Consider the following 13,361-nt stretch of genomic DNA (forward strand, 5'->3'; position numbering starts at 1 on the left):
AATATATATATATTATATATGTGTGTGTGTGCGTGTGTGTGTAATATATATAAAATATAGTATTGCAGCTTGCTGGGTATATCAATGCATATAAATTCTCATCTATGACGATGATTCCATCAGGCTTGACAAGACTTTAATATAATTTATTTTCCTACTTCAAGGAGTATAGTTTTCAGGAAACATTTGCAAAGTATCTAAGTAGATTTGAGAGAGAATTACTAAAGGAAAGGAGAATTTCCTTCTGTGTCAAGTCAATGAGTTCTGTTTCCTTAAATCTGATCCCCTTGCTTAATGTTTTAGCACAGTCTCAAATAAATTTACTTTAGCTGTGGGTTTTAACCTTTTTGGGGTCCTAAACCTTTGAGAAATGAATATACATTTACTAACTCTGATCCCAGAATATAGCAAGTTGTACATACAGTTTCATGGTGATTTTATTTAATTCACAATACTTAATCTGGAGTATTGTCATCAGATCAAATTTGAGTTATTTTTGTTTTTAAAGATTTATTTATTTGAGAGAGAGAGAGAGAGAGAGCGCACAGGCAGGAGAGGGAGAGGGAATTGCAAGCAGACTCCCCACTGAGCCTGGAGCCTAACTTAGGGCTCCACCTCATGACTGTGAGATCATGACATGAGCCAAAACTGAGTTGGACACTTAACTGACTGTGCCACCCAGACACCCCCAAATTTTGAGTTTGAGGAAGGAAGAGAGGTACACAAGCTGATAGGCTATCGTTTCCTCTGTATAAGGCATGTCCTGTCTTGTTAGAAGTTTGGGGAGGAAGAGCTGTAAAGTATCCTCCCAACTGCAAAGGGACTTTGAGATGAAAAAACGAAGCAGGCAACTCCGTACAGTTTAAACAGTTTCATGTGTGGTAATGTACTGACAGGGAGGATTGGGGGGACGACAATGTGGAGGGGCACAGCTATTATCTGCAAAGACTGGACCTTAGTTTACAGGTTTTATAGACCAAAGGGACGTGTAGGGGAAGGCACTGTAGTAAGACTGAAGGGCCTACCTGTACTCGACAGCTAATCTTTAATTAGATCTCGTGGCACCATCTGTTCCTCAGAAAGGGGAGAGGAAATGTGTTACCTTGAACAAATTTATGGAGGGCCAAAGCGAGCCTCCCCCTCCCACTATCCTGGCCTCAATGGGCATTGCTAAGCTACGTATATTAATCTCCCAAGGGCCTGTAACACCTGGTCACCAACGTGAACAAGATGCAGTGCTGAAGAGGGATTCAGTGTTGTGGGATCTCATGTCATAGTGAGGCATTTGCTGTTCGGGTTCATCTTTTCCTTCCAAAGTCAGATTTCTTATCAAAGGATAATATAAGTCATCAAGGATTTTTTTTTTTACGTATATAATATATATTCTGTACTTTAAAAGCTTCCTATATAGATTTTATTTACAAATAATAACCTTACCTGGAAACATAATTGGATATATTTTAAGATTGTGTTTGAGAGCTAGGGAGATCAAGGGAGAAGCAGACTCCCCACTGAACAGGGAGCCTGATGCGGCGCCCTGTCCCGGGACTCCAGGATCTTGACCTGAGCCCAGGGCAGATGCTTAACCAACTGAGCCAGCCAGGTGCCCCCTAATTGGATATTAAGCAAGGATATTAAAAGCTTAAAAGAGAGTACATGCTTTATTAAGGTTTTAAAAATTGAACATCTTGATTTACTGTGGGGGAGAAAGGCCCCAAAGTGAAGTGGACTAAGTCTTTGAGGAAATTAAACTGACTTTGTTTCAGGAATAAAGAATAAGGACCTTATGGAAAGAAAGTCCTACTTTTTTTTTTTTTTTTTTTTTTTTAAACAAACCTAAAATACATTTGGGCTTTTTTCTACTCTGGGTAGCAATGTTATATTAAACTTGATGCCCTTTAAAAGTGAAATTTGGGGCTCCTAGGTGGCTCAGTGAGTTAAGCCTCTGCCTTTGGCTCAGGTCATGATCTCAGGGTCCTGGGATCCAGCCCTGCATCGGGCTCTCTGCTCAGCAGGGAGCCTGCTCCGCTCCCCCCCACCCCCCCCACCCCCCGCCTCTGCCTACTTGTGATCTCTCTATCTCTGTCAAAAAAAGAGATAAAAATCTTAAATAAATAAACAAACTTGAAACCATTCAGTTAGAGTGAAATCTCAGGTTGCTAGCTACCAAAATGTCAGCATAATAGTGTTTTTCAGTTTTATGTGAATTTTTCCTTAGAAATTTTGAAAGGAACCTTAATATTCTGTTTTGTCTGTTATTTAGTAAGTCTTACTTTTCTGTGCCTAAGATGATCTGGTAACAAAGTATATTGACTAGTATTCTACCACTAAATTTTATCATTTCAGTTTATGAGTATCTGAAAGTTGTTACTATTGCTTTATCTTGCTGAATATTCATAGCTGTGCCTTTATTAGTAGAGTTCAAAGTTGAAATTATCTTCAGCACCAGAAATTAGGCTACAACATCTCTCTTTTTTTTAAAGAGTTTATTTATGAGAGAGGATGAGAGATCATGTGCACATAGTGGGAGGAGAAGAGGGAGAGGGACAAACAGACTCTGTGCTGAGCAGCGAGCTCAAAGCAGAACTCTGAGATCACAGCCTGAGCTGAAACCGAGAGTCAGGCCCAACCAACTGAGCCACCCAGGCATGTCCAGAACATTTCATTTTGATAAGAGATTTTCCTTATGATAAAACTTGGTGGAACAGTTTACTTGATTTAGGATGCCTTCTAAGTAGGGTGGCCATTATAATTTATTACCAAAAACCCAGAATCTTGAGAGTGAATCGAGGTGCTAAATTCCTAGACAGGAATCTGGAACAGTAAATTTGTCCTGGGATGTAGGGTCATCCTGTTACTTAAATATTTTGATAAACCAAGACTTTAAATCATCTCTTTGAATTAAAATTCAAGTTGTCCATTAGGGCTGCTTCTAGCTTTTATTGAAAGAAACCATTTAAAAATCTTGATTCACATGGAAATTTTCTATGGTCAAGTAAAGAGATTGGCAGATCCTCTCCCTAATAGAAAATAATTATAAAGCTGGAGAAAATTGACAAAGGCAAACTACTCAACACTTCGGAAATCAAGAGTCTACAACTATCTAAAAGTGTTTGTTTTTAAAAACTGTTATTTTTTGCATAAAAATGGAATTCGTGGCATTCTAGACTAAGCTGCTCTCCCTGCCTCCTCCAGCTCAGTCAATACAGACTTTCCCGTCAGGGCCTCCTGCTCAAAAGGGCATTTATTCAGTTTGGAATGGTAGGTTATGTCCATGTCTCAATGCACTGTTTGTGGAAATGATATTGATATAGGCCGGCATGGAAGGCTAAAAAACTCCACTGGTTTGAGGTTGTGGTCATAGGGAGGGAAAGCACATTCTGGCTAAGGCTGTGCTTGTGAATCAGACCAGAGGTTCGAAGCATATTCCTGGCTGACCTTGAGGGTATGTGCATGTATTTTAGAGATACAAAAAGACCCATGGAAAACAAAAGCTGGATTAGGCTTGAAAATGGCCTAAACTTTGAGCATACGCAAATCCATCTCTGTGGACAGTCTGTCCAATCGCTGCTCCACTACTGAGCTATGCAGACACAAGGCGACTCGTAGGAAGTAAGAGTTAAAAATGAAAAAAAGAATATATATTTAAGGGGCACCTGGGTGGCTCAGGTGGTTAAGCATCTGCTTTTGGCTCAGGTTATAATCTCAGGGTCCTGGGATGGAGCCCCACATTGGGCTCCTTGCTCAGCGAGGAGTCTGCTCCTCACCCTCCCCACCCTGCTCGTGTTCTCGCTTTCTCAAATGAATTTAGGAAAAAAATACATATTTAAAAGGACAATTGAGTGATGACATTAGTGGCCACCCATCACCAAGAAGACAGATTCTACAGATTTAAACAAGGCTAGTTAGTAACAAGCAAAAAAGCAACAAAAACATAATGATAATATGGTCAGTACATCAAGAAGTATGTTGTATCAAGAAGATGTAACGATAATAAATCTATATCCACCGAAAAATGAGGTTCCAAATACATGAAGCAAAATGGACAGGGTTGAAATGAGAACTAGGCAACCCAGTAGTTTGAAATTTTAATACCCCACTTTTAACAACTGAATGAAAAACTAGACAGAAATCAGAACATATAATATAGAAGACTTGAACAACATTATCAACCAAATTCCATTTACACAACACAACATCCAGTAAATGCAGAACATTCATTCTTTGCGAGCACATTGAACATTTTCTAGGATAGATTCTATTCTCAACCACAAAACAAATTTTGGTAAATTTAAAATAGGACCAAGTGGCATTCATTCCAGGAATGCACATTTGGTTTAAGTCCGAAAATCACTGATAATTATGCTTTTTGTTCATTATCTATGTGGTATATATTAACAGATGCAGAAGTATTTGGCAAAACCCAACACTTGCGTTAGAGAATAAAACCTTAAATAGGGGGACGCCTGGGTGGCTCAGTTGGTTAAGCAGCTGCCTTCGGCTCAGGTCACGATCCCAGCGTCCTGGGATCGAGTCCCACATCGGGCTCCTTGCTCATCAGGGAGCCTGCTTCTCCCTCTGCCTCTGCCTGCCATTCTGTCTGCCTGTGCTTGCTCTCTCTCCCTCTCTCACTCTGACAAATAAATAAATAAAATCTTTAAAAAACAACAACAACAAAAAAAAAACCTTAAATAGGAATAAGAATTTCCCCAATATGATGAAAGTCATCTGCAAAAAACCACAGCTAACATCCTGTTTGGTGAAAGACTACATGCTTTCCCCTAACATTGGGAACAAGCCAAGGATGTTTACTTTTGTCATCTCTCTCCATCATTACTCTGGTGGTTCCAGGCAGTGTGATTAGGGAAAAACAAAAAACAAAAAGCCAACACATTAATGATGGAAACTAAAGAGCTCAATAAATGAAGAGACATTAAATGTTTATGGATTAAAATCTCAATATTGTCAAGATCTATACATTAAACATGGTTCCTGTCAAAATCCTAGTGGACTTTTTGGGATAGAAATTGATAAACTGATCCAGAATTTTCTATGGAAATGCAAACACTAGTCCTAATCTGTGCAGTGGACCACTCAGCAGTAAAGAGTCTCATAGTCTGAGTGTTTGTGCCTCCCCCAATCATTTGTTAAAATACTGATGAACAATGTATTATACTATGAGGAGGTGTGGCCCTTGGGAGTTCTTTGGTCACCAGGGTGGAGCCCTCATGAAAGGAATTAGTACTTTTGGAAAAGAAACCCTACAGAGCTCCCTAGCCCCTTCCACCATGTGAGCCTACAAGTTGACAGTCTGTAACCTTGAAAGAGGGCTTTTACCAGACCCCAACCATGCTGGCACCCTGATCTTGGTCTTGAAGCCTCCAGAACTGAGAATTAAGTTTCTGTTTTTTGTAACCTATCTAGTCTGTGGTATTTTGTTGTATCAGCCTGAACTGAGACAAAAAGGGAGTTGATAAATACATAGGTGCATCACAGAATTTTTTTAAAAATTTTACTTATTTATTTGACAGACAGAGATCACAAGTAGGTAGAGAGGCAGGCAGAGAGAGAGAAGGGGAAACAGGCTCCCCGCTGAGCAGAGAGCCCAATGTGGGGCTCGATCCCCGGACCCTGAGATCATGACCTGAGCCGAAGGCAGGGGCTTTAACCCACTGAGCCACCCAGGCGCCCCATCACAGAGTATTTATATGGTGTGAAAGAAGTCCGGTCCAAACAGAATACATGATGTTTGATTCCATTTTCATAAAATTCTAGAAAATGCCAGCTGATCATTAGAAGATAGATCAGTGGTTGTCTGGAAAAGGGGTCCAGTCAAAGGGGAGAATTACAACAGTAAAGTAGGTAATTTTAGGGCTGAAGAATATATTAATTATTTGGATTATGGTGGTAGTTTCACTGATGTATCTCTGTATCTGTATCTCAGTTTATAATGGGTGCTTTAAATATGCTTATTCTATGTCGGTTACACCTTACTAAAGCTGTTTTTAAAGATCTTCATATTGTTTAGGAACATTTTTTTAAATCCTTTATATACTTTTATCTACATAGAGATAATGGGAAAGGAAATATGAACTGATTTTTAAAAAAAAAAATGTCCTTTTTATGTTTAAGACATCTTGTCTAAACTATCCAGTGAAGCATAACTAATATTTTTCTTAAGTTTTTTGCTAAAGCAAAACTGATATCCCCATTAAGAAGGTAATGCTGCTTCAGTAGATTTCCAAAATGATTTATAAACACGGCCTTAATTTCCATGTGGGTGCCTGGTGTTAAGCTTTGAACTAATTATTACGGTATTTACTTTTTTAAAGAAGTAAAGGGAAATAAATTATCTTTAATGTATTCACAGGCAACACCAACTTTGCTTAGAAGATTTGGATCTCAGCTTATCCAGTCAACTGTTTTATCAGCCAGTACTTCTCTTCGAGTATTAGCCCTTGGCGGTGAAGCATTTCCATTATTGACCGTTCTCAAAAGCTGGAGAGGAGTAGACAATAAAACACAAATATTTAATATTTATGGTATCACAGAGGTATCAAGTTGGGCAACTTTTTTCAGGATTCCAGAGAAGTTTCTTAATTCTACTTTAAAGTAAGGGTTTCACTTACTAAATAGATTAGAGAGAAACTGCATTTTTCCAGTATCTTAACATTATTATTATTAATGGTTTTGATAGGCACTGCTGTAATAATTTTGGAAACATTATTTTATCTAGAATTTTTATTTTAAAAATATTTTTAGAGAGAGTGAGGATGGAGGATGGTAAGGGAGAGAGAATTTTTTTTTTAAAGATTTTATTTATTTATTTGACAGAGAGAGGGAGTTCATAAGTAGGCAGAGAGGCAGACAGAGAGAGAGGGGGAAACAGGCTCCCTGCTGAGCAGAGAGTCCAATGCGGGGCTCGATCCCAGGACCCTGAGACCATGACCTGAGCCGAAAGCAGAGGCTTTAACCCACTGAGCCACCCAGGTGCCCCGAGAATTTTTTTTTTTTAAGATTTTATTTATTTGGGAGAGCGAGCAAGAGGGAGCGAGCGCAAGGGGTGGGGGCGGAGGCAGAGGAAGAGGGATAAACAGGCTCCCCATGGAGCATGGAGCCCAATGTGGGGCTTAGTCCTTGGACCATGGGATCATGACCTGAGCTGAAGGCAGATGCTTAACCCACTGAACCACCCAGGTGCCCTGGGAGAGAGAGAATCTTAAGCAGGCTCCATGCCCAGCATGGAGCCCAATCTCACAACCCTAGATCATGACCTGAGCCATAATCAAGAGTCAGTTGCTTACCAACTGAGCAACCTGGGCGCCTGTTTTATCTAGAATTTTAAGTTGGGAATCCAGAACCTTTCTTATAACTGGTGCTGCAGATCTGTTATAACTTTTTTGTGACTAAACAAATAAATAACCTATAATAACCTTTCCACCTAACCTTTTCCTCTTGGCCGTCTTTGAATTATAGCATAACCAAAACTTTTTTTCTTTATTTGGTTTGATGTGATTTAAATACATTGGAAAATTTTCTATTCAAATGAGAAATTTAAATATGATTTGGGTTGTTGTGTTTTCGTAGATGTGAATTGCCGGTACCACTGGGATTTCCACTGTTTGGAACAGTAGTTGAAGTCAGAGATACTAATGGTTTCACAATTCAAGAGGGCCATGGCCAAGTATTTTTAGGTGATTTTACGTTTGTTGATTGGGAATATCTTCTTTTTTTGCCCCAAGAAAAATATCTGATTTGTTAATTTTATTCTATTCTTTTCAGTGATGATTATTTTTAATTTCATTCTCACAGTCATGAAACATTTAATGTGTTACCATAATTATTTCAGGTAACAATATTTGATACCCTTAGAGAAGATATAAAAGTAATTTAAAAATTGCAAGTTGGACCTTTATATTTATAGCCAAAATTCTCTGTAATCAGTATATATTTTTAAGGTTTTTATGTATTTATTTGACAGAGAGAAACACAGTGAGAGAAGGAACACAAGCAGGGGGAGCGGGAGAGGGAGAAGCAGGCTTCCCACTGAGCAAGGAGCCTGACGCAGGGCTTGGTCCCAGGACCCTAGGACCATGACCTGAGCCAAAGGCGCTTAACGACTGAGCCCGCCTCCTATAATCAGTATTCTAAGAATTTTTTTTAAAGATTTTTTATTTATTTGAGAGAAAGAGAGTGAGAGAGAGCATGAGAGGGGAGAGGGTCAGAGGGAAAGGCAGACTACCTGCCGCTCGAGCGGGGAGCCCAGTGCGGGACTCAGTCCCGGAACTCCAGGATCATGACTGCCAAAAGCAGTTGCTTAACCAACTGAGCCACCCAGGCGCCCCTCTAAGAATTGTTTTTAATCACATATATTTTTTAGAAATAAATCTTGTTTTATTCCTTTATTTTACTGAGGTTATTGTATTTACTTTTACCAGGTAACATTTAAAAGTGTGCTGCCCCTTTTTCATACAAATATTCAAAATGTGAAACTTAGTAGCTGAACTTTTGAAGATGTTCTTGATTTGATGGTTTCTTTATATATTTTCTATGGATCTTTTATTATTATTGTTACACTGGTGTTTATATCTTGTGAAGGCGGCAGAAGCAGAGTATGTTTTCTTGGTGATGAAATGACAGTACCACTTGGCACAATGCGAGCCACGGGAGATTTGGTGACGGTGAAAGATGGAGAGATGTTTTTCTTGGGACGGAAGGACAGTCAGATCAAACGACACGGCAGACGTCTTAACATTGAACTTGTGCAACAGGTAGAATTCTTTAAATACTAAGTCTCTACTAACAGATGTAGGTTTTAGAGGTAGCCACCACCAGTTTCTGTGCCAGCATTCTCTATTAATGTTATTTAAACCTAAGATTTTCGGTATTAGTAATTAATTACAGTAATAGGTGTGGGTTATTCAGTGTGCCCTTATTCTCAGCGTGAAGAGAGAGTTGTTTTTTTTGTTTTAAAGATTTTATTTATTTATTTGACAGAGATCACAAGTAGGCAGAGAAGCAGGCAGAGAGGGAGGAGGAAGCAGGCTCCCCGCTGAGCCCAATGTGGGGCTCGATCCCAGGACCCTGGGATCATGACCTGAGCCAAAGGCAGAGGCTTTAACCCACTGAGCCACCCAGGCGCCCCAGAAGAGTTGTATTTTAAATAAGTGACAGAATGGATTTTGGTAACTGTGAAAATACTGGTTTACTGTGCTGTGAGAGTGATTATTTTAAAAACATGAAGAACCCAGTGTGCTGGTGATAGCAGTAGTAGCAGTCAGGTTTTTGTCATTAAGTCTCTAGCTATTTTACAATTTTACTTGACTGTTGATTTCAGACATGAGAAGTTTGAGCATTTAGGAAGTTTGCTTTTAAATGTCCTCTGACAGATTGGGGTGATCTCTCTCATAGGTTGCCGAAGGACTTCAGCAAGTGGAGTCTTGTGCAGTTACCTGGTATAATCAGGAAAAATTAATTCTGTTCGTGGTGTCCAAAAATGAGTCAGTAAAGGAATACATCTTTAAAGAACTGCAGAAACATCTTCCAAGTCATGCAGTCCCGGATGAACTCTTGTTGATTGAATCTCTACCATTTACATCTCATGGTAAAATCATTTGAAGCAGATTTGTTTGGTGCCAAATGAATACTAATTCATAACTACTTTAAAGGCCTTTAAAATCCTTACTATTCTAAGTAATATTAGCATATATTGTGGTAGACCTCTGTTAAGGACTTTGTATAAATAACTCATTTTATCTCTAGAAAATCCTGTGAGTGGATAGTGTAATTCCCATTTACAGATATGGAAAATAAGGCTTAAAGAGGTTAAGTAATTTTCACAAAATTACATTGCTGGTTAATGGTAGAGTTGAAATTCTAGCTAAGACTTTTTGATTTCAAACATACGTTCTTAATGATCGTATTGCCTTCCCAATTTCATCTTTACTTAATATTTACATCAAAATACAGTAGTTGTTCAGTTAGTAGGATCATTTTTTAACTCACATTAACTCTTCCTTTCTTGCCACCCATTACATTCTTGGTAGTGTGGAACTACTTTCTTTAGAATTGATTATCTTTTACAAAATGTTCTATAAAATTTCAAAGTTTTTCATTGAAAAATGTGTGGATTCTTATGACTAATGGAGATAGGATTTGAACTGAAATTTTTAAACAATTTCTCTTTTTAGGCAAAATTGATGTTTTGGAGTTAAACAAGATATATTTAAACTATTTAAACTTGAAATCTGAGTGCAAACTCAATGGAAAAGAGGAACTTTGGGAAAAATTACAGTATTTGTGGAAGGTACAACTTTTAAGATACAAATTTGTTATTATAAAGAGGTCATATTTTATCTTTTGGGGCTATTAATGTCCTAATACAGCTGATAAACTTTTCTGAGAATGTTATTCCCAAATGTTAAGTAATATATCATTGTTTATTCAATCTGTATTAAAATAAGGATTAGTTTCTCTAAGATTGTTTCCCATAAAGAAATTTATTTATATTTTTTAAGATTTATTTATTTATTTGACAGACAGAGATCACAAGTAGGCAGAGAGGCAGGCAGAGAGAGTGGGGAAGGAAGCAGGCTCCCTTCTGAGCAGAGAGCCCGACGCAGGGCTTGATCCCAGGAACCTGGGATCAAGACCTGAGCTGAAGACAGAGGGTTTAACCCAGTGAGCCACCCAGGTGCCCCCCCCATAAAGAAGTTTTTTAGAAGTGAGGTAGACAGGGACACCTGGGTGGCTTAGTTGGTAAGCATCTGCCTTCAGCTCAGGTCATGTCCTGGGGTTGAGTCCAGCAACAGGCTTTCTGTTCAGCAGGAAGCCTGCTTCTCCCTCTGCCTGCTTTCTCTCTCTCTGACAAATAAGTAAATAAAATCTTTTAAAAAACAAAACAAAAAAAGAAGGGAGGTAGACATAAAAAGCACGGATAGACAAGACCCATCTTGACATAACTTCCCCAGTGGGGCAGTGGATTGCAGTGCTTGTCAGAATTGAGAAAAATGGCCAAATCTTGCTATAGCACAATCTGTGGTATAAGGGCTTATGTCATTATTCCCGAGGAACTTGCAGTAACAACATGTATGGTTTCTGCTTAATGGAATTTGTATATACAGACCTCCCTCAACTTAGGATGAGGTTACATCTGGATAAACCCATTGTAAGTTGAAAATTTCATAGTCAAAATGCATTTAATACACCTACCCAACATCATAGCTTAGTCTAGCCTGCCTTAAATGTGCTCAGAACACTTATATTAGCTTACAGTTGGGCAAAAACATCTGACACAAAGCTTATTTTATAATAAATTGTTGGAATCTCAGGTAATTTATTGAGTACTGTACTATAAGTGAAAAACAGAAGGGTTGTGTGGGTACAGATGGTCACAAGTGTATTAGTTGTTTACTCTTGTGATCACATGGCCACCTGGGAGCTATGGCTTGCTGTTCCCGCCCAGCATCATGAACTAATACGTGTTGCTTGACTGGGAAAAGATTGGAATTTGAAGTACAGTTTCCGTCGAATGCATATTGTTTTCACACCGTTGTGAAGTTAAAAAATCTTAAGGGGCACCTGCGTGGCTCAGTCAGTTAAGCATCTGATTCGTGATTTTGGCTCAGGTCTTGATCTCAGGGTCATTAGTTCAAGCCCTGCATTGAGGTCCACACTGGGCCTGGAGCCTACTTAAACAAAAGAGCAAAACAACTTAAGTCAAATCATTGTTAAGTTGGGGACTGTTTGTATATATAGAAATATGTATAGCAAACATCTAAAAAAGTTTATTTTGAAATATGTATATATTACAACCATAGGTCAGTACAGTTTTTCTTAGATAAAATGTGGAGCTTTCTTGAAGGGTTCTGAAAAGAGGATGTAATTGTACATTCTTGTCTGAAAATAAAGGATATCTTGACAAAAAGTCTCACTTCATTCTTAGATTCTTGGACACAGTTTTGATTTAGTGAAGCAAATGAATATAAATATTGTTCCCATATTATAGAAATATCAGATATTAATATTTTGTGGAGTTTATAATTAGTAAATCATATTTTTATAATTTCACTCGCTATTTTATGGGTAGGAAAAGTGCTCTAAAGGAAAATGTAACTTGTAGTTTTAGAGTGAGTTTGTAACAAAATTGGTAGACTAGTGATCATCTTCTTTACTATAAAGAAAATACCTTTAAAATTTAAAATTTATTTTAATTATTAAAAATATTTATTTTGTGTGTCTTGTGTTCATATCATTAATGTTAAGTCCTATGCTCTATATAGTACGTATAAATTGGTTGAATTGTTTTGGTTTTAGGCCTTTATTTCTTTCTTCATTTCTTTCTCCCTTTTCTCATCCATAGTTGATTCTGAATCTCTCAGAAGATCCTTTGAAGGTTCCCGATGAGTCACTCTTCTTAAATAGTGGTGGAGATTCCTTAAAGTCTGTACGGTTCCTCAGTGAGATTGAGAAACTAGTTGGCACATCAGTGCCTGGGCTTCTGGAAATTATTCTAAGCAGTTCCATTTTAGAGATTTACAATCATGTCCTTCAGACAGTGTTTCCAGATGAAGATCTGGTATTCAGCAAGAATCATGCCACGAAAAGAAAATTCAGCGACAGTAACCAAGAAGAAACCAGTGGAAAATCTTTACATCAGAAATCTGGCATGACGTTAAGTTGTGACAATGAACTAACTGCTTTTACTGCGGTGAGCAGAGGGAGTCAGATTTTGTCACTGAATACGAAGTTTTTAACTAGGTTAGGGCTTTGCTCTTCAGCCCATTCTTCTGATTTAATTTCACCGACTAATACTCAAAATGTAAAAAGCTTAAACCCTCCCGCTCTTCTTGGGAAGTCACAAGATGCATCCTGTGTTGCAGAAGTTTCTGAAGCAGGAACATGTGTGGTAGCGGCCAAGAAAATGGAGCTGCACGTGAGATGGAGGGCAGACACCGGCAAATGTGTGGATGCTTCCCCTCTGGTTGTAATCCCTGCTGTCGAGAAGTCCTCCCCAACTGTGTACGTGGGCTCACATTCTCACAGAATGATGGCACTTGACCTTCACTCTGGCAAGGTGAAGTGGGAGCAGATTTTGGGAGACCGAATTGAATCCTCAGCGTGTGTATCTAGGTGTGGAAACTTCATTGTAGTGGGTAAGTTTCTGAATTGGAGGTTTATAGAGTTAAACTTAATTACCATATGATAATGCTGGTATGAGCAAGGTAAATTTAAAAACTTATGTATGGTGGGTTTGTGGTGGTTAAAGAATAATCGTTGGGGCGCCTGGGTGGCTCAGTGGGTTAAGCCGCTGCCTTCGGCTCAGGTCATGATCTCAGGGTCCTGGGATCGAGTCCCGCATC

General features: G+C 38.7%; 1 protein-coding gene across 1 annotated transcript in view; it reads left to right on the plus strand.

Moving 5' to 3' along the window:
• Positions 1-13,361, plus strand: part of LOC111149107 (aminoadipate-semialdehyde dehydrogenase) — a 38,117-nt gene that overhangs the window by 15,299 nt on the left and 9,457 nt on the right. Inside the window, exons 7-12 of the mRNA XM_022506030.1 lie at positions 6,371-6,612; positions 7,588-7,694; positions 8,599-8,771; positions 9,412-9,604; positions 10,191-10,306; positions 12,362-13,154. Of these exons, the coding sequence (XP_022361738.1) occupies positions 6,371-6,612; positions 7,588-7,694; positions 8,599-8,771; positions 9,412-9,604; positions 10,191-10,306; positions 12,362-13,154 (1,624 nt within the window). The remainder of the gene's footprint in view (positions 1-6,370; positions 6,613-7,587; positions 7,695-8,598; positions 8,772-9,411; positions 9,605-10,190; positions 10,307-12,361; positions 13,155-13,361) is intronic.

This window comes from Enhydra lutris, unplaced genomic scaffold (genome assembly GCF_002288905.1).
Source record: "Enhydra lutris kenyoni isolate GAN:26980312 unplaced genomic scaffold, ASM228890v2 scaffoldscaffold21, whole genome shotgun sequence".
Lineage (NCBI taxonomy): Eukaryota > Metazoa > Chordata > Mammalia > Carnivora > Mustelidae > Enhydra > Enhydra lutris.